General features: G+C 42.0%; 1 protein-coding gene across 8 annotated transcripts in view; it reads left to right on the top strand.

Moving 5' to 3' along the window:
• The window catches only part of DOCK11 (dedicator of cytokinesis 11), a 247,141-nt gene that overhangs the window by 213,299 nt on the left and 11,459 nt on the right, over positions 1 to 22,383 (top strand). For all 8 annotated transcript variants that reach the window (XM_033945546.1, XM_033945543.1, XM_033945542.1 and 5 more), the window contains 3 exons: positions 5,813 to 6,003; positions 10,041 to 10,141; positions 20,468 to 20,606. In XM_033945546.1, the coding sequence (XP_033801437.1) occupies positions 5,813 to 6,003; positions 10,041 to 10,141; positions 20,468 to 20,606 (431 nt within the window). The remainder of the gene's footprint in view (positions 1 to 5,812; positions 6,004 to 10,040; positions 10,142 to 20,467; positions 20,607 to 22,383) is intronic.

Here is a 22,383-nt window from a genome sequence, read left to right as displayed (position 1 = left end):
AAACTGGAAATTATTCCCCTGTTTTTAGAACTTTCACTGTTCCTAGCCTAATCTTTTTTCTTTTTTTTTTTTTTTTTTTTGCAATGGTCCCGAGCCAATATCATCTGCCCTTAATTACAAGCATGACTTCATCCCCCCAGGAGCAGTCTAATCTGGGAACTGAACCATGGCCTTTCTGCATGATAATGTGCAGCATTGCCACTGAGCTACTAGGTCGGCCATAAAATAACTTTTTAAGGGTTTTTCTTTGCCCTAAGGTAGTGTTCAAGAGCTCTGTTAGAGGCTGCAGAAGTCTAAGATCTTCAGCAGGTTGGGCAGGTCAGGTGGCAAGAGGAAACATCCGCTCTATAACTCTCAGTGATACAACGCCCTAAGCATCACTGAGGCCAGAGTGCTGATATATCAAGGCCTTCACTGACACTTCAGCACTTTGGCAATTCAGCTCCAACAATGAAGGCGAGCTGTCCAGGTAATGATGCAGCAAAGCAGGCCCTCCCCTACTGTGTTACCTTCCTACCTTGCTTGAAAGAATCTTACTTTTTGTTTGGTTTTCACTTATTATTTTTACAAACCAGTTCCATTTTTGACTTGCTTGTCCAGAGATTATTCTAAAAGTCTTTGTACCATCCCAATACTCTTTGATCAACATGAAGCAGGCAGCAATAGTGGCTCTACCTAGCTGTCCTCCCATGAGCACTATTCCCATTCAGGGTTTTTTTTTCCCTGCAGGTTAACTCATGAAGCCCTCCTAAGCCTCATACTGAGATATGAGTCTGGGATTCTCTGTGTTCTTGGGCTTAGGTTTACCAATGTCCTTGTCATGTCCTCTTTTTAGAGGCTTGTCCGGGACAAGACGGATTTCCAAAACCCAGCACTTCGTCCGGGTTTTGGAAGGTCCCGAGTTCAGGGCCGCATCTGGAGAGCCACCAAGCACGTGTGGATGTGACGTAATGACATCACACGCATGCGCATACGCATGTGATATCATCATGTCACATCTGTGTGTACTCAGAGGCCCTCCAGATGTGGCCCGGACTCAGGAAAGAAGAGGCGAGGTTTGTGTGGGGATGGAATGGGATAGGTGTAGAGCAGTGGGTCTCAAACTCGCGGCCCAGGGGCCACATGCGGCCTGCCAGGTACTATTTTGCGGCCCGCAGCCTCTACTAGTGCTGCTCGCTCTTTGCAGTGTCCTCTGGCTTCCCCCTGGCCTCCCACTCTTACATTCAGATAATTATCGCGGCCTGCAGAGAGGATTGCCGATGCTGCAGCGATCCTTGCAGGCTGCCGTGGTCCTCGTCTTGCCCCTGACGTCAGAGGAGGGGTGGGACTGCGGCAGAGGGAACATGTTGCGGAGGCCGATGGAAGCCTGCAAGGAACATTACAGCACCGGTGATCCTCTCTGCAGGCTGCGTTAATTAGCTGAAACTAAGACTGGGAGGCCAGGGGGGAAGCTGGATGACGCTGCAAAGAAGTGGGGAACATGCAGGCCTTCAGGGGAGGGGGGGAAGATTTATAAACTATAAGGAGTTTTACCTCATGCAAAATTGTCATTTCTTTAATAAGACATTAACTATTTTTTCTGCGGCCCTCCAAATACCTACAAATCCAAAATGCGGCCCTGCAAAGGGTTTGAGGTTGAGACCACTGGTCTAGAGGTAGCATGGGGCGGAGCCATGTGCCCTCCTTTTTTTTTTTGCATGACCAAATCTGGTAACCCAATTTGGTCTGATCTTGACAGGGTGCTTATTTCTGAGTAAAGTCGCTGTAACCGTCAACTTTTTCCATTTGTAGAATTTGGGGGTGGGGGGGAGGTAACAACTGGTATAAATGTTGCTATTTAATTATTTACATATATAAATAGCCACATAAGCACATCTCTTACCAGTATAAAAGTACATAAGTTATTTGTAATGTGCATACTTTGATGATGGACATATGTATGGGTGGTGATTGGGCGTGTACAAATATGAATATACATTATAAAATACTATGATTTGCACATGTTCTTACTAACATCTGTGAATTTCAATTCTCAGGATATAATAATACATTTTTAATACAATATTTTTTTTTTTTTCTCTAGACATTTGAACTTTCCAGGCTTCAGCGGTGTCACTCGAAGCTCAGTTCTCTTTCATTGCTGTGAGATTCACACACCCACCTCGCATTCAGCCTTTCATATTTCTCATTTTAGCGTTTTTAATTCTTAAATCAAACATCAATCAGCTCCACCACCATTTCTTAAATGACTAGAATTCTGAATTCAAACTTATCTTTAAAGCATTTCGTCCGTCGGCCAGCGGGGAGTGTGTCCAACATGTTTCGCCAAACAAAAGCGACTTTTGCAAGGGCAGACAAAATGCTTTAGAGATAAGCTTGCATTGAGAATCTCTAGTCACTTAATACAATATTTTTTTTTTTTCTCTAGACATTTGAACTTTCCAGGCTTCAGTGGTGTCACTCGAAGCTCAGTTCTCTTTCATTGCTGTGAGATTCACACACCCACCTCGTCATCAGCCTTTCCTATTTCTCATTTTAGCTTTTTAAATTCTTAAACATCAGCTCCACCACCATTTCTTAAAAATGTATTATTATATCCTGAGAATTGAAATTGGTATTGTGAAACTCGTGGAATAAAAAAATTGAAGTGCCTATTATATTTTGAGCTTATTAACATCTAGGCACAAGTACATATACCAGCCTCAGGCACCTGCTTTTCTTTATAAAATAGGCTTACAATGAGTGCCATAAATAGCATAGTTGGTAGGTATCCTGTTATAGAATTACTTTCCATTTGTCTATCGGTGGATGGATGGAGCCCCAATTGTGTAAAAATAGTCTTATAACCCTGTCCAGACCAGTGAGCATTAATATCCCTTTTCCTTGAAATGTCTTTTGATCATGGTATAATGAGTTTCTAGTAACTTAGCAAAGACCAAATTATTTTAGAGAGGATTCTCATATGCTACTGTACAGTAGAGAATGACACGGTGACAAAATTCATCACCATTCCCATCCCCGCGGATAACCGCGGGAAATAATCCCATGTCATTTTCTAGTGTCTATTTCAACCTCATTCCTTCTACACCAGCATTCTTCAAAGCAAAGCTTGTTGGTCAGTGGTTGTGGCCATTCATACTCTGATTCTTCCCTCTCTCCTTAAAGAATGACATGAAGATGGTTTCCCGTGGTTATCCGCGGGGACGGGAACGGTGATGAATTCTATCACCGTGTCATTCTCTACCATACAGGTATATCCTGCAGGCTGGCTAACTTGTAACACAGTTATTTAAGCATTTGACTCTAATTAGACAATTGTGCTAAGAAAATGAGCTGTTCACACTAATTCTAAATAAGTCTCATTGTTCCTGCTTTGTGCAATACTGTGTTTCGTTTATACTCTTTTCAGTGGCGTACCAAGGGGGGGCGGTCCGCCCCGGGTGCATGCCTTGGGGGGTGCACAGCTGGCCAGGTCCGGGTCCTCCTGCCCTACTGTGCAACTGGACCTGCACCTCAGCACCTCCTTCCTTTCCCCCGGTCCATGCCGCTGCAGTCTTACCTAAGTTGAACGGGACTGTCCCCTTTTTAGATCCTCTGTCCCGCTGTCCCCACGCACAGCTTCGGGACGCCAAAATGTCCCGTTTTCAGAGATAGCGTCTCGAAGCTGTCCATGGGAACAACGGGACAGGCGATCACTTTCCCTCCCTCTAGCGCCGAAGCTTGCGCCCCCCCCCCCCCCCCCGGACTGACCCCCGCTACTGCTGTCTACCACCACTTCAAACCCCCCCCCCCCCCCCAGTTTTGAAGGTGACATTGGACCGGCACACTTAGCTGTCCTGTTCTCACTCCCTCTAACGCTGGCCCTGCAGCTCCGGATTTCCCCACACCTGCTCCCACTCCCCCCCCCCACCCGGATTGCTATTATTTTAAATGTTATGGCAGCCGCGGCACTGTATCCATCAGAGGACACTTCTAACCTCGGCCTGCCCCGGAACTCTTCCTGCAACAATGATTTCCTGTTTCCGCCTAGGTGGGTGGCTGCTGCAGGAAGAGTTAGAGGGAGTGAGAGCTGATGGTGCCGTGGGGGGAGGGAGGAAGAAAGAAGAGTAACCGAAGCATCGGCAATTTTGGGGGAGCAGGTGTGGGGAAGTCCAGAGCTGCAGGGGAGAGTGTTGCTGTACCCAGCTGGAGGGAGAAGGAGAAGGAAAATGAGGGAGGGAATGAAATGAGATGCCAGGGCTTGGAGGGAAGGAGGAAGGTATTCCAGACTAAGGGAAAAGGAAGGGGGAGATGTCAGAGCATGGAGGGGGAGGGGAAGAAAAGGAAAGGAGAGAGATGCCAGAGAATCAGGGAAGGGAAGATACCAGACTGTGGGGTGCGAAGGAAAGAAAGGAGAAGAGAGAGATGCCAGAGCATAGGGGAGAGAAAAAAATGGAGAGGTGGCAGAGCTGAAATCAATCATGTACAAAGGAGAGAAGGGGCACAGGATAGATAGTTATGAAAGGAGCATAGAAAGAAGGAAGAAGTCATATGGAAGAGAGAGAGAGAAGGCAGACATTGGATGGAAAGGGCAGAGAGGGCAGTGACTGGAAGGGATGCGACAGAAGGTGAACAGTAGAGGGAAGGGGTAGAGAGAGAGACTGACACTGAATGGAAGTGTGGGAGAGAGGAGGGGGAGCCACTGAATGGAAGTGTGAGGGAGAGGGGGAGCAGACGCTGGAAGGAAGTGGGGAGGAGAAAGAAAAAAGGGCACATGCTGGATTGAGGGACGAGGATAGAGTTAGATACTGGAAGGGGTGAGGGAAAGAGGTGACAAGCTTTAGGTAGACAGTAAAAAAGGACATTGATGAGAGGGTAGTAAGAATGTAATCTAGACAGATGCAGAAAATAAATTGAAAAGGAAAATGAAGGAAAAAAGGGAAGGGGATTGCAGAGGAGAGGTGTGGGAGAGGGAAGGAGAGAAGAGAGATGCCAGACCAATGGGGGTGAAAGGAGAGATGGAAGGGGGAGGCATATAGTTTCTGGAAGGGGCATGGAAGGAGAGAAGATGCCATATGGGGAAGATAGAGGGCAGACAGTGTAAGGAAGGAAGAGAGTTACAAGAAGATGAGGAAAGCAGAAACCACAGAAGACAAAGGTAGAAAAAAAATTTCTATTTATTTATTGCTTTAGGAGACAAGTGTAACTGTTTCTGTGGAGCATTGTATGCAGAGTCCAGCTTTTTGCTGGTTCAATTTAACCTTTGTCTATGTATTTCTATTTTATCCCCCCTTTTACAAAACTGTGGAGCGTTTCTTAGCGCCAGCCGCGGTGGTAGCAGCTCTGATGCTCAGAATTCTAGGAGCGTCAGAGCTGTTACCTCCGTAGCTAAAATCCACACTACAGTTTTGTAAAAAGGGTTAGTTTGTGATTACATATTCCATACTAGGCGAAAGGTGTTCTGTATGTTCGAAAGACATGGTTTTTTGTTAGGATTGACTGCAAGATTATTCTGTACTAGTCTGGCTTGTTTAGGTTTACAGTGGGTGTATTGATGTTGTACTGCTCATTGCAATATGTAAGATGCTGCCTTTTCCTAGGTATTCATGTGTGACGTGTGGATTGTTACTAAAAATCATGTTTTCATACAGATGGGGGGGTGTCAAAAAATGATGGGCTCTCCCTGGGTGTCACATATGCTAAGTACGCCACTGACTCTTTTCATTATATAAGAAAATACTAGTTTCAGTGTAACAGGGATATCGTGGTAAGAGCTTGTAACCTACTCTGTTGGATGCTTACAAATTCTGTGTTCTGTTTGCTAAATGTTTAGCTTCAAATTCTTTTCCGTACGTCAAAAAGAGGATACCAGTCAATTACGAACATCAGGTGGACCTGAAACCCATTGACGTTGCTACTAATGAGATAAAAGACAAAGCAGCAGAGCTGCAGAAACTTTGCTCTCCAGTTGAGGTTGACATGATCCAGCTGCAGTTGAAATTGCAGGGCTGCGTCTCAGTACAGGTAATGCGTAAGCAGCAATAAGTTAGGATTATTGCATGTTTATTTAAAAGAAATAATTAACCAGCACAGTCAAGCCATCTGCTGCATACACTGTTTAAATTTAATTGGAATTCTTCCAAGACCTTCATATATACTTTCTTCTTGGTGCTGGGTCTCTAATTAAGTGTGTAGGAGTATCCTGTCAACCAGCTGTGATTGCCTAAGCTGAAAATGTGCAGTGAAATGAAAACATTCAGTAGAAATGTATTCAAATACGCTGTCTTGAAACCGTGAAGGTTAGAATTAGAAAATGACACAGGGACAAATTTGTCCCCGTCCCATCTCCACAAGTTTTGTCCCTGTCCCTGCCCCATTCCTATAAGCTCTGCCTTAACCACACAAGCCTCGAACACTTATACTTTTAAAGTGTTTGAGGCTTGTGCGTATGAGGACAGAGCTTGCAGGAATGGGGCAGGGACAGGAAAAGAACTTGCTGGGATGGGAAAATGAGCCCCCGCTGGGACAAGGAAACATTTTTTTCCCATGTCATTCTCAAGTTAGAATTATATCAAGCCTTTTCAGCATGGTAAAAGCAGTTAGCTTAGCAGAGTTTAAAAAAGGTGTGGCTAATTTTCTACAAGAAAAGTCCATAAGCCATCATTAAGATGGACTTGGGAAAATCCATCTAGGATAAGCAGCATAAAATCAGTTTTACTTTTTTGGGATTTTGAGAGTTACTTGTGACCTGGATTGGCCACTGTTAGAAACAGGATACTGGGCTTGATGGATCCTTGGTCTGTCCCAATATGGTAACGCTTATGTTTTTATATTTATTTATTTAACACATTTATATATAGCCTAAAATCTAGGCAGTTTCCAATATCAAGGACATTCATGTTCTCTAATAACACCGTATTAATATTCCAGGGATTTCAGGGTTAACAGGAGACTTATGTGCTGGCCTAGTAATCGCGCTGCATGGCGGGAAGGGAGGGAGAGGGGGAAGGGAATCGTAGACATTACACACTGACATCTAGGGTTCCTTTTACGAAGGTGCGCTAGTGGTTTTAGCGCACGTACCGGATAAATGTGCGCGCTAGCTGAAAAACTACCGCCTGCTCATGAGGAGACGGTAGTGGTTAGCGTGCACGGCATTTTAACGCACGCTATTCCGCGCGTTAAGGCCCTAACGAGCCTTCGTAAAAGGACCCCCTAGTGACCAGACAGAAGAAACATACTGTATATAATGGGCCAAAGTCCGTGATCCCTAGCTAAAGCCTGACACTACAATATCTATTTATTTGTTATTTTATCACGATTGCATTCTACTTCTCATGGACTGACATCAAGGTGATTTACAACAAGTCATAAGAACTGTTCAAAGCATGAAAACAAAGACTAGAAAGGTAATAGGCAAAGCGAGGATAGAAAATAAAATTATCTTGAGTAAAATAAATCTGTACCCAAATCTTAAAAGATTTTATGAGTGTTCTTCCATTAGCAAACTTCCAAATATATCTCAAAGAACATTTTATTTAAATATTAGAAAGACTAGTAAATAAATGGTTAAAAGAAAAAAAAAAAATCACAGGTCAAAAAATGTCAATTTGAATGGAACGTCACATGTGCTGTATGAAATTTAATTGAAAGATAAGTTTCTAATATTACTTCATATGACTTTGAAGCTTCTGAATATACTTTGTATTTATTAATTGAAGCAGGACTGATGGAATGTCTGTTTTGCCAAAACAGAGAGTTCTGTTTGGATAAGTGGAGTTTTGTACTGACCCGTGAGTGTGATAATAAACTTCCAACCGTGTTGCTGTGTGCCTGTGGTTTGTGCGGTTTTTTACAGAGGTATTTTTCTCCACTTATTAGCCTTTTTAATATTTATGAAAAATGTTCTTTGAGATCTATCTGGAAATTTGCTGTTGGAAGAGCTCTGATGATGAAATCTTTAAGATTTGGGTAGAGATTTGATTTGATTTTCAGGTAGAAAATGCAATCTCATGAAAACAGGAAAAGAGATGATAGGGAAGGGGATACGGTGTACTACTGAATATAGAATTACAGCCGCCATTGATAAAAGCTTGACATTTCAAACAAATGTTAGGGCCTGAACCCTGATTTTTAAATTTGCAATGAATCCCAAAAGCGCAGACCTGTCCTGTATATTTTTAGAAAAGAAACCTGAGGCCCGGATTCTATAAATGGCACCGTCGGCAGCTGCCTAAAAAAATGGTGTTGGTCACGCAACGGCACCATTTATAGAATCGTGGCTTTGTAAAAGGTGTAGAAATTTAGGCCAGGGTTTTCAAGGCCTACATTTCCAGCACCTACCTTTCATGTGAATTGTGGCTATGGAGGCACTTTACAACGCCTAATACCTCTTCTGGCTTTAGCCACGCCTACAGTGGTGTTAGGCGTCATAAAGCGCCTTCATAGCCGCAGTGCATGCGCCTTTTTTTAAAAAACCACTATTACTCATTTTTAAACAGTGTTTCCCACTTAAATTAGGTGCCAATAGGCCACCTGCCAGCGCCTAACTTGAGGCACCATTTATAGAATATGGGTCTGAGTGAAGACATAAATCTGATGATATATTAGAAATCATTCTATAAAGTGAGGGAAGGATTTAAGTAAGTACTCACCCAAGTACGAACCACTCATCAAAATGCCACCACAAAAGTAGATCATTTGCATTGCTCTCCTTACATCACAATGCCCTCCCTAAAGTGTTCAGATTATTTGTGAAGAACTGAAAAGTGTAACTTTAAATATCACGTGAAAAAAAATCTCATATCTGCAATCAATCTATATGTGTTCATCCAAATACTAGTCCCAAGTAATCAAAAGGCTGAAACTTATCTTGGATGTCAATTCATGAAAATGCCCCCACTAGGGGGGATTTTGTTTTTTTTAAAATCCCCCCTTTTACAAAGCCGCATAAGCTAAATGCCGAGCTGCCCATATGGGTGGCTCGGCATTTGGCTCATGCTGTTTGGCAGCTCAGCTTGATGAAAGCAGTTTATAGGGTCTTTTTGTGGCAGGCAAGATGTTGCTCCTGGGTCATGCTCCAGGAAATGACAGCTGTTCTAGGAGAAGTCAGGATTAATTTCCTTATGCTGGCTCTAGCCAACCCAGTCCTCGGAATGGTGAGCTGCTTGTGTTGTTCTAAAGATAAGAAGACCACAATGGAGAAGAAGATGAGAAAATCCCATGTCCCAAAGAATCTGTGAGTCTTAGGGTGTTGCCTTGATTGGCAGCACTGAGATGGTATGCCCCTCAGTGTCTTGGGCATAATCTGTAGAAGGAAAAAACTGGCAAAAAAAAAAGCCTGTGGCATAAAAGAAAGTCTTTGGGCTCCTTTTACTAAGCTGCGCTAGCGGTTTTAGCACATAAGAATTGCCATCGCTGGGTCAGACCAGTGGTTCATCGTGCCCAGCAGTCCGCTCACGCGGCGGCCCTCTGATCAAAGATCAGTGCCCTGAGACTAGCCCTACCTGAGCACGTTCCGGTACAGCAGGAACTTGTCTAACTTTGTCTTGAATCCCTGGAGGGTGTTTTCCCCTATGACAGACTCCGGAAGAGCGTTCCAGTTTTCTACCACTCTCTCCACTGAGCTGGCGTTAGTTTTTCCGCTGAGCATGCGCTAAAAACACTACCGCAGCTTAGTAAAAGGAGCCCATTGTGTCCGCAGAAAATAAATAGTCATAGTCTTCGTGATCAATGCTGTATGCAAATACTTGAACACTGGAAGCAGGCTATCTGATTACATAAATTGGAGTTCATTGCACATACATGGTAGAAAAACAAAGAACAGTGTCTCTTTCATAATTTCATACCCGGCAGCTTGACAGTACCGTAGTTTCACAAGTCCAGAGTTCTCTGCAGTAGAATCCATGATTCTGGCATCACATGGGCTCACAAAAGGTTGGTCCTATTTTAAAAGGATCTGTATTTTGCGACTTCGTATCCCTTCTTAATTTTATGAAAGAAAATATTTGTGCTGCTTCTCACAACTAAATCTAAGCTCCTTTATGTGTTATATCTTTCAGGTAAACGCTGGCCCACTGGCTTATGCTAGAGCTTTTCTACATGACAGCCAGTCCAGCAAATATCCCAGTAAAAAAGTGAATGAGCTAAAGGACATGTTCAGGTAATCTACAGATCATTCAAAATGCTACAATTAAACTTATAAAGCTAAGAAATTCAATCACATGACTCCTCTTCTTAAGAAAGCGCACTGGCTCCCAGTCGTGCACCTTATAATGTATAAATTTAAAGTCTGCTTACTTTCAAATCTTTGCTATACAAGACTCCGGCTTTCATTTATAAATGACTGATTCCCTATACCTCAACTAGACTACTGAGGTCCAATGATCAACATTTACTAGTTATTCCCTCACTTAAAATTATTAACACACAGCTGCATTTCATCTTTTCTGTCACAGCCCCTCAAACATGGAATTCCCTCCCTATTTACTTAAGGGAAGAAAACAATTTGGATAAATTTAAGAGCAAACTAAAAAGCTTTCTTTTTAAGGATGCATTTGATAATTTGAAAACTTGACTAGGAGTTTCATTCCAACTCCATAACTTCTCTGAGGTTCATTGTTCTCTCCCTTCCTATTATTTTTTACCATAATTGTCTTCTCTCCTAGCAACAATTTGTATTTCATTTCCCATCCTTTCCTCTTGTTTTAATATGTTTGTAAAGTTAGTTTTCAATATGTTTCGTAAGGTTTAGTTCTTTGTTTGTTTTGTTGCCCCCTTAATTTTGTAATTTTACTGATGTGTTCATCGCTTAGAATTTTGAATAAGCGATCAATCAAATTTATAATAAACTTGAAACTTGATATTATATTGCACAATATACTTCATACTCATAGATGAAAAATAATGACTCCATGAGAACATATAGAGGCCATTTCTTGTTTTACTTAAATAGGGAATATTTTTTATTCTTTCAAGTAAATAAAGTATTTGGCATAGGGCTGATGCCACTTGTTTCTGTCCTGTTCAAATGATTAGCCCCCCTTTCATGAGCTTCTGAATTCTTTTAAAGGTACAGTGGGGTTAGAGTAAGGCTAACAGTTTTCAGGTGAATTGATATAAGACACTTGCTCCGCCTACTGCCAGTAATGCATTACCATCCCACTGCCTTTCTCTCTATCCCTCCTTCAACCTGGCCTTCTTTTTCCTCTCTCACATTATCCTTTAGATCAGGGGTGTCCAACCTTTTGACTTCCCTGGGCCGCATTGACTGAAAAAAATGTTTCTAGGGCTGCACAAACACGCAAACGCTGCAGCAAGACAGAGGACGGAGCCGGCAAGACGGTAAACACCTGGGGGCAGCAGAGGAAAACACTGCATTGCCCTCGAGCGGGGCCGCACAAAATACTTCACGGGGCCGCATGCGGCCCTCAGGCCACAGGTTGGACACCCCTGCAGATAATAACTGTGCCTAGTCCTAGTATAAATGTGACATTCCTGTTAAAAGATTGTAGTTCCTTTCTCATTTTCAAATGAATTTTAGTGATGCACACCTCTTTCACCTGCTAGTTAGGAAAGGTGGTATAAAAGAAATCTGAAATAAATAAATAATGAGCAAGTGGACCCTGAGAGAAGGGGAAGCAGTTCAAGTTCAAGTTTATTCATTTTAATATACCGACCATCGATGGGCACCTGGCCCGTTTACAGTGTTAAAAATGAAAGGTTAAAAATAAATTATTATAAGGGGAGGGGGAAATGTGAACATTAAATGGACAAATTACAAGTACGAACATGAGCTTGAGGGGGAAGGGGGAATGGAAAGTTAATAATTACATCATTAAAAACAAATGGAGAGAAAGAGAGGGGGAGGATATAACATCAGGAAAGGGGATTGCTTCTTAAAAGTTGATGACCAGTGGGGCTTATCTTCCCATAAGATATACTTGAAGGCACATATTTTAGGCATTACCCCCCCCCCCCCACACACACACACTTTTATAAAAGCGCGGACGAGATTTCTAGTGCTGACCAGCGTGTGGAATACACTTCACTGCTACGATGCTCATAGGAGCTCTGACAGTTGGAGCAGCGCAGAGCATTCAGCGTGCCGGACGGTGCTAAAAACCTCTTATGGTTTATTAATCTTGTTATACCGCTTGATCGTTTTACTGGTCCAAGCGGTTTACATAATATAATCAAGTAGAAAAAAGAACTCCGTTGATATTCTATAATAGACCTAATTCACCCAACATCAAATACTTGTAAAAGGGGGGAAAAGATAGGCAAAGACTAAATACCATAATAATAATAATGAAATAATAAGTTTCTAATGTTTTCAGTTCCATTTTCCTATTGAACGAAAATACCAGAAACTATACAGAAAGCAATGAGTCAGCAGAAAACAGAACTGACAGTTGGTAATGAAGAAGGGGTTAGAACAGTGTATCGCAAACTGTGTGGCTCCTGTAGGCAGTCAGCCGGCGCAGATGACTCTCCTCCACACTGGCGTCTCTCCTCCTCCCAGATCCCTCTACCGAAGCATGTCGCAGCCAGATGGGCCTCCACGCAGGCGCGGATGTCGATGCAATGACATCACGTCGACAACCGCACATTTCTGGGTGCCTTCCAGCCAGGGCACAGGGTTTAGTGTGCCGCTGGCTGGAAAGTTTGTGAGACACTGGATTAGACGGATATCAAGAAAGAGACTATTCCAGGGAGACTCTTAGCTTTGTTGTTTGTGATCGCTGTGATTCCACTGTTAGTCATACTGGCTAGAAGACTGGAAGAACATCTCTCAAAATTTCACCTCTGCTGTGCAGGGATGATTTGAAGCTCTATGGAAAATCACAAGTGGAAATCAAAATTCTACTAAATATTTACATTTTCAGTGACAATATTACTGTGGAATTTGGATTAGACAAATGTGTCACCCTAGCTATAAAAATGGTCAACACTGAAGGCATAGAAATGCCCCATAATAAGATCACCAAGGGATTAGAAAGTGAAGGAGCCTACAAATATACAGGCATATAACCTCAGACATATGATAAAGAACACAATCACCAAAGAATACATTAGAAGGGTTAGGAAACTCAATGGTGGGGATTCCATCAAGGCCATCAACTTCTGGGCCTTAAGTGTCATCAGATACAGTGCAGGAATTATAAATTGGACTAAAGCAGAGCTAGAAACCTGGGATCAAAAAACATGAAAAATCATGATCATCAACCACGCGAAGTACTCCTGCTGTGATGTGACAAGCTTTATCTTCCTTACAGCATAGGTGGAAAAGGACTACTGCAGGTGGTATAGACCAGTGGTTCCCAACCCTGTCCTAGAGGACCACCAGCCAGTTGGGTTTTCAGGATATCCCTAATGTATATGCATGAGAGAGATTTGCATACCTGCCACTTCCATTATATGCAGCTCTCTCTCTCCTGCATATTTATTAGGGATATCTTGAAAACTCGATTGGCTGGTGATCCCCCAGGACAGGGTTGGGAACCACTGGTATAGACAATAGGAGAGGAGAAATGAGGCTTGGCTGCCTACATTACTAACAATGAAGAGGGTGCACTAAAACTAGCAAATCAACAAGGCTTACTTAAGACCAAAGAAGCCAAAGAGGTCAACGGAAAAGAACAAGTGAGAATTTGAGAAAGTGGCACAAAGGAAAACCGTCAAATCAAAAATGTGGCACTAGATGTGGAAAAGGATGCTGAAGAAAGAAACTGAAGGGACCTATCTTGGCAATAATAAATGCAATAAAAATAAAACATCCTATGACAGCAAGTGCCATTTGCCAAAGAGATGGTTGACAATCTTAGCCACTGGTTGCAAAAAGATCGCACAGACTGGCCACAAGGAAAGACACAGCAAAATAAGCAGCCATGATACACCGGAATATCTGCCAAAGTATCATTTGCTTATAACCACAATTTGATAGGACCCCCACAATTGAAACCGTGGTAGAAAATCAACAAGCAAAATCAGTGTGTTTCTGAAAAAAAACATTTTTAAGAAACTATGCCCAGTCGAATACAAATCCAAATTAACTAATAACACCGGGTGATTGAGTTGCACAAAATCGTCTTTATTAATATTCCGCCTGGTAACCGTTTACTTAAAAAAGAATTATATTTAAATAAGAAGGATATACCAAAAAAATGGCCAAAAACAAAACCCAAAATTATCAAACCCTAAATTGTCAATTCAACGGAAAATTTGGTAAAAATATATATGAGTGTATATATAGGAAACTGAAAAGGCTAATAGACCCAATCACTATGGGCTCCTTTTACGAAGGTGCATTAGGGCCTTAACGCACGGAATAGCATACGCTAAAAAGCCGCATGTGCTTGCCGCTACCGCCTCCTCTGGAGCAGGCAGTAGTTTCTCGGCTAGCATATGGTAATCTGGTGTGTGCGCTAAAAACGCTAGTGCACCTTTGTAAAAGGAGCCCTATATTTAAAAAGAGGGGGAAATATTACACAAATTCTCTAAAAAGTGTATAATGTGAAAAAATAGTATGAAAAAGTAAACAAACTTATTTTCAAATTCTCCCCTCTTTTTTATTCAATTTTTATTCAATTTTCATTTTCACAGCTCACGAAATAAAATCATAAAAATAATTCAGAATCAACTTATCTGAATCCAAAGTCAATATTCGCTGCCCAACAGAACTCCATTTCGTAACTTCATCAGTAGCAGGAACTTGTTTGACCTTTAGCGCGTAGAGCAAGAAAGAGTCCTCAAAATGACCACAATAAACCTGCCCAACAAAACACAAGAAGGGGAGCCTAAATGAATTCAACTCCCCTTACATCGCAATAGCAGTCATCGAGAACAATGGCGTCTACAATATCAAACACAGTTTAAAACCCCCACGAAGGCAACGCACCCCCCCCATGACGTAATCAACAACAGCTTTATTGAAAAGCACAAAGCTAAAGCCAAACAGCCAACATTCTTCAGTGCTGACAGATACATTCTCTTGAGCATTTCTCTACACTTTCCTGTAATCTTAACAGGCGCAGATGTTAATGGGTGAAAAGTCCAAAGATTCTCCCATGATGAAAAATATGCAGAAATATACCAGTCACCTACTAATGTAGTCAGTGGCGACTGGAAAAGACTCATCACCGTACCCAGAAAAAAAACTCCTCTCAAAAATATCAAACCACTGTATTCCAACAATAACAAAATTGAACAAATTATTATTCAACAAAATTACAAAGCAAAAAATACTTATCTGAAATTAGTTGTGCTGATGAAGGAAGGGTAAATACTCATTTCCTTCTCAAATAAACTTAATGAGACGATGCTTCATAATTAATCAAATACAACTAATCATGGTTCAGGATAAAAGATCTGGTTTGAAACTCCCTGAAGAAACCCATTGGGTGAAACATAGTGCTGCAATGGAGAAGAATGTTTATTTGGGGAAAGGGGAATGAGTATAGACAAGACAGTGTTAAGTTTTGATATCGTCTTAGAGCAGTGGTCTCAAACTCGCAGCCCGAGGGCCACATGCGGCCGCCAGGTACTATTTTGAGGCCCTTGGTATATTTAACATAATCACAAAAATAAAATAATAGTTTCTTGATCATATGTCTCTTTAGCTATAAATTACAATATTATTATTAAGACTTAGCCAAAAGGAAAGATTTATAAACTATAAAGAGTTTTACCTCATGCAAAATTGTCATTTCTTTAATAAGACATTAACTACTTGTATTTTTTCAGAGGCCCTCCAAGTATAACATGACCATTTATTTTTTTCATCTAAACGGGACATCTATTAATATTCAGTCCCGCCCTAGCCCAATCCCGCCCTAGCTTCACCTTAATCCTGCCCTAGCCCCACCCCTAATCCCACCCTAGCCCTGCCCCCAATTTCTTCCATACATTTTTCATGTACACACAATATCTTATTTCATAATGGTAACCATAAAATTTTAAAAAACACAAAAGCACCCTATACGCAGAGAAAATATTAATTATCATGTATATTTGGGGGGTTTTCAATGATGTCACCTCAGTAACTATAGAAAAATAGACAAATATAGTGCAAAATATAGACAGCAGATATAAATTCTCAAAATGACACATTTTTATCACTAAATTGAAAATAAAATCATTTTTCCTACCTTTGCTGTCTGGTGATTTCATGAGTCTCTGGTTGCGTTTCCTTCTGACTGTGCATCCTATCTTTCTGCACTCAGGCCCAACAATTGTCCCTTTCTATTCCCTCCCTCCTTCCTTCCTATGTCCTTAGTGTCCCCAGCGCCTCCTTCCTATGTCCTTAGTGCCCCTTTCTATGTCCTTAGTGTCCCCAGCGCCCCCTTCCTATGTCCTTAGTGCCCCCAGTGCTGCCTTCCTATGTCCTTAGTGTCCCCAGTGCCTCCTTCCTATATCCTTAGTGCCCCCAGATCCAGTGTCAGTTCTCCTTTGTACCTTTGTTCCAGGTCTCCTTCTCTCTCTCTCCCTCTGTTATGATCTTGCCTTTCTCTGCTCTTCCTCAGGGGCTCTCACCCTCTTTCTGCACCTCCCAAAGTCCTGCTTCTGCCTCCTGTCTTTCCCCTTTGGTCCAGGTCTTTATCTCTCTAGTCTTTCTTCTACTTACAACCCCCCCCCTTCTCTGCCGTTTTCTCTCCTTCCTTCATCCCTCCTTCCTATGTCCCCTCACTACCTTCCAGCCTTTGTCCCACATCGGAGAGGACGTTCCGGGCCAGCCAGGCAGCGATTGGCGGGCCCGGAATGTCCTCTCCGACGTCAGAATTGACGTCGGGAAGAAGGCTTCCAGGTGCGAGTAGTGGCAGGAAGGTAAGCAGAGGAGAAGCAGCGGTGGATCAGGGGAAGTGTAAATCGGGCCTGGAGAGAGGCTTTTTTTTTTTGGTGCAGCAGGGGAGGGTCAGGAAGCGATCGCCTATACCGTTGTCCCCGCGCACAGCTTCGGGACGCTGTCCCTGAAAACGTGACATTTTGGCATCCCGAAGCTGTGTGTGGGGACAACGGGACAGGGGATCTGAAAACAGGACGTATGGTCACCTTATCCAAGTACCTACAAAACCAAAATGTGGCCCTGCAAAGGGTTTGAGTTTGAGACCACTGTCTTAGAGCAATATCAAAAGACCTGGAACCAAAACTGAACTCTGGGCCTTGAAAAATCTCTGTCAATTACAGAAGGCTCTGCTGTTTGGAACTGCCCCATCCTGTGTTGATGCCTCTGAATATCCTATGTTCTTGGGAAGGACTCTTGAGTGCCAAACCCAGCCAAGAACATCTGGTAGACTGTGCAACATTATGATAAAAATATATTTTCAGATCTAGTACAAAGCCATGTCTTGTGTACAGTAAAATTCACCTGATAAAAATTCAAGTCGTCCAACAAAATCCCTCTGTTATTAACATTAATTCTATGTGGGAGACATTGATCTGGGTTCTACAATGTTTTACACTGAGTTATTAATATTCTCTATCACATAAAAATAGTTTCCAACCTTTGGTGTCAGTGACTTGAATTTAGGTCAGTGCCTTTCTTTTCTCATTCTCTGATCTTGTTGCTGTTCTTTTTATTTTGTTTTGTTTTCATTCTATTGTCTTCTTTCTTTTCTTTCAATTCATTCTCCTTCCTTTATCACTTTCCCTCAGACTAGATATGTTAATATTTTTTTCCTTCTCTCTTTCTGCTGTTTTCTCCTTCTTTTTTCTTTTTCATCTTCCTATTCTCTTCCTGCTGCTCACCTTTCCCTATTCCTCCTTTCTTCTCTTTTTTTCTATATTTTCTCTTCTATTCCTCATTCTTTTGCTCTGTTATCCTCCTAGATTCCCTGCCTCTCAATATCTTCCCAAGTCGTCAATCGCTCCCCTCTTCACAAAGATACAGGAAGGATTGGTCAACCTTCAACTAGTCAATTACCTGGACAAATTTAACCTCCTTAGCGAACACCAATCAGGATTCAGAAAAGGATACAACACAGAAACTGTCCTAGCCTCCTTGCTGAACCACCTTTATGATCTCTTTAGCAAAGGCAAAAGCGCACTGATCCTACAATTAGATCTCAGCAGCGCGTTCGACCTGGTAGACCACGAAATCATGCTACTGTGCCTTGAAGCAATGGGAATCTCGGGAAAGGCAAAGAAATGGTTCCAAGAGTTCCTAACAAACAGATCTTACCGAGTAATCAGTAATGGAAACTACTCTAAACCATGGAAAAACCCTTCAGGCGTGCCTCAAGGTTCCCCCCTATCCCCCACACTTTTCAATATCTATATCGCCTCCTTAGGTCACCTACTACAAAAACTAAATTTAATATACTACATCTATGCGGACGACATATCCATCCTTATACCCTTAAACGACATCACAAAAGAAACTGTAGATAATCTCTCAAACACAATGACCGAAATCGATAAATGGACCACTAATTTCAAACTAAAACTAAACGCAGAGAAAACAAAAGTCTTTCTGGCTAGTCCCAATGACAAAATTACGAAAACATCGATAAAAATAAACAACCACAAATACCCAATTTCCAAAAACATAAAAATACTGGGTATCACTCTTGACACTCACCTAACTATGACTGACCACACAAACTCACTTGTGAAAAAATGCTTTTATACGCTATGGAAACTAAGAACCATAAAAAAATTCTTTGACCCTTCATCATTAAGGTTGCTGGTACAGGCACTGATCCTATCCCTTCTTGACTACTGCAACATCATCTACCTAGGCATCCCACAAAAAACAATAAAAAAACTAAGATTAATACAAAACACCGCCGTTCGCCTAATTTTCGGACTTAGAAAAAACGACCACATCAGCCCCTACTACAAAAAGCTGCACTGGCTTCCAATAGAAGCGCGAATTCTATTCAAATTCGCTTGCACCTGTTTCAAACAAGCCTGGGGACTAGCACCTTCATACCTACAAACTCACTTCACCCTACACAACCCCACAAGAACGACCAGAAACAAAAACATCTTTGCATACCCAAAGACTACAGGCTGCAGATACAAATCCTTCTTGGACAGAACCTTTAAGTTCCAAGCGAACAGACAGCAAACCTGGCTGAAAAACCACATAAACGAACCAAATATGACTTATAATACATTCCGCAAATCGATCAAAGCCACCCTATTCGCTAAATTCATTGACTAAAACGGTCCCCTCCCCCACTAAGACCCCCCTCATGGATGTTCTAAATCCTTCAGACACTCATTACCCTTAGATCTCCAATTAATATGTAAGTTTACCATTTAGACTATTGTACGGCATCTAGACTCTTTGTTCGGTACTGTATTTAAACTTATTGTATAGTATTGTATTTAGACTTACTGTATTGTATTATATGTGGACTTATTGTATTGTATTAGCATTGTACTGTACTAAGACCTTTGTTATTCGCTGAATGTCCAGCCTTCTTACATTGTAAACCGCCTAGAAGTCGCCTGACTATGGCGGTATAGAAAAATAAAGTTATTATTATTATTATTATTATTATGAGCCTTCCGTTTTTCTCCCTCTACACAGTAACTACTACTTTTACCCTCCTCCACCCTCTCAATTCAGGATCCTTTCTCCCATTTGCTCTGGCTCCTGCAGCTCATCTCAGGTTCTCTCTCCCTCAAACCCTGATCCTCTCACCCCTTCTCTTCCTCCTCACCCCCTGCCTCTTCATACTGGGTCCTCTTTCCCTCCACTTCATCCCCTACCTCTCTATCTCAGGTTTGATCTTCAGTCTCCTCTTCTCCAGTAAGCTTCACCATCATCCTCTCCCCCAGAGCTAGAAAGCCCTCCCTACATTTTCTTTCCCAACTCCTAGAAAGCTCTTCCTGCATTACTTTAACCCCAGGAAGACTCTTCCTGCCTGCTTCTCATGTCCTCCACATCTGTGTTTCTGTGTCATTCCCCAGAAAGATTTCCCCACATTCATCTCCACCCCCTCCCTTAAACTCTTTGCATTTCTTCCAAGTTATGACTAGTTGTCCATATTCTTCCCTTTTCCGAAGGCCAAACCTATTTACCAAGTACTCAGCAAGTATGGCAAACAGTACAAAATTTGACTTCCTGTTTTCCCTCTGCTACTGTTCCTCCTCTTTCCCATCCTGCACCCTCCAGACTAGTTGCAGACATAGCATAAATAGACTTATTTCCTCTTTCCTTCTGCTGTCAATGGTGGTAGGTAGTACATAATAGAAAAGGTCCTAAGTTTCCTACTTGCAAAGTTAGCCTTGCAGTATTTCACAAACAGGAAATTCAGGGCATCTTCTGTTCTGTGCTATCCACTGGAGGTAGGGAGAAGGTTGGTTCCTATTCCTGTACAAGGAAGGGAGAGATGCTATGTTGCAGCCATCCAAATGGACCCTGGACCTCAAAATGTCATGCCTCAATAAATTGCTATAAAGTGACACCTGCATCTGTCATTTTGATACACCAGGCTAACGCAGCAACCCCTTTTGAAGTTGTTATCTTGGTTCACAGGAAGTTCATACAGGCCTGTAGCCTTGCACTTGAGTTAAATGAGCGTCTTATTAAAGAGGACCAAGTAGAATATCATGAAGACCTAAAGACAAACTTCAGAGAGATGGTAAAGGAACTCTCCAACATTATCCATGAACAGGCAAGTGATTGGAGTTTTAGAAGACTCTAAGGAGGTAAAAAGGCTTACTCCTTTTGTTGTGTCTGGTAAATATGCCATTAGGTTGCATCACATACAGTTAGCAGCAGCAACATGATTTGAAGATAGAGCCATTGAGGGTCATTTTAGAACAGGCTGCCTATGGAGCTCATAATCAAAAATTAAAGATGTCCACAAAGCATCATAAGTTAGCACTTGAACGTCCTCCTAATCATCGGGACGTCCAAGTTTTCAAAACTGACTTTTTGGACATCTAGCAAGGCATTTTGCCCGCTGTGCATCCAGAGGTAGGGGAGGCATGTTATGCGTGGGTTGGACTTGGACATCTTGCAGCGATAATTGAACTTTTCCCAGGACCTCCTAGACGGAACTTATGTTTTGACCTAGGCCTGTTTTAGAAGTATTGACGTGCCACAAAGGTACCCATACTTACCAGATGACCATTGGAGGGATTAAGTAATGACTCCCCCTCCCCCCACTCCCCTAGTAGTCACTAACCCCCTCCCACCCTATAAAGATCTAAATGAAACAATATATATCTGTCTTTGACAGAGACTTCAGCAGTTGGAACCCAAGCACATTTCTTGCCCAGATATAGCTAAGAAGAAAAAAAAAAAATTTAAATTGAATCAGATTGGGCAGACTGGATGGACCATTTGGGTCTTTATCTTCCTTCATCTACTATGTTACTATGTCTCTAGAACAGCATCACTTGGTATGGGAAAGCCTGGTACAGCAGCACACAGGTGTCTTACGAGAGTAGCCTGGGGGCTGGGCTAGTGAACCATTGAGAGGAGGACCCAGGCTCATAAGCCACTCTAACCACTACATTTATGGTAGAATGTGTTTGCCCACCAAAACCCTACTCTGCTGCCATTTAGGTGCCATCTTTAGCCATAAGGGCTATGGGGGTAGTAGATAGGTAGGTATAGTAGGTTTTGGGAAGCTCACCATAATAAGAGAAAGATTGCTCCAATATCTTTTTTAAATTAATATACTTAAAAAGCAGGAAAGAGCAATATGCCAAAAGAAGAACCTCGCGGGAGCAATTTTACATGGAGGAGACTTGTTTTCAAGACAATAATACAAGTATTCCCTTGATAAACACAAAGTATAGGGATTCTTGTCACTGTGCATACTTTTACACACATTTGTAAAAGGCCATTTACCTGCAAAAACTCCTTTATAAAATTACCCCATTGAGGGTAATCCTTTAAAATTATACCTAGATTTAAATGGCAAGAGCAGACGTTAATGACTATTTTCTGGCTATATGGTATTCTGTAAGTACATTGCACTATTCGGCGGTGCATACATTGCAGATGGGCGTTCACACAGGTGGCATTTGGACAGTATGGGCAGGGTGCATAATAATGATGATCAGTTATGTAAAATTATGCAATTATGTACAATTTATCACAATCTAGGTTACTACTACTAGCATTAACATCAGCTCTAAGGCTGGTATAGTGCTTGTACCTAAAATATAGGTGTATACGAGGGTGGTTTGAAAGGTTTGGTAAAAAAAACCAAATTAAACAATGTTGTCTCAATCGAGGGCTATACACTTATTCCAGCGAGTTTTCGGTTTTTTCGTATCGTAGGAAAAATAGCTTATAAAAAACTGGAAATTCACTGAACTAAGGGTTCCTTTTACAAAACTGCGGTAGCGGTTTTAGCACGCGCTATGCGTAAAATCTAATGCCAGCTCAATGGAGGCGTTAGCGTCTAGCAGGTGCGGCATTGTAGTGCATGTAAA

This window comes from Geotrypetes seraphini, chromosome 5 (assembly GCF_902459505.1).
Source record: "Geotrypetes seraphini chromosome 5, aGeoSer1.1, whole genome shotgun sequence".
In the NCBI taxonomy this organism is placed as follows: Eukaryota; Metazoa; Chordata; class Amphibia; order Gymnophiona; family Dermophiidae; genus Geotrypetes; species Geotrypetes seraphini.
This window is presented reverse-complemented; position numbering and strand designations above follow the sequence as displayed.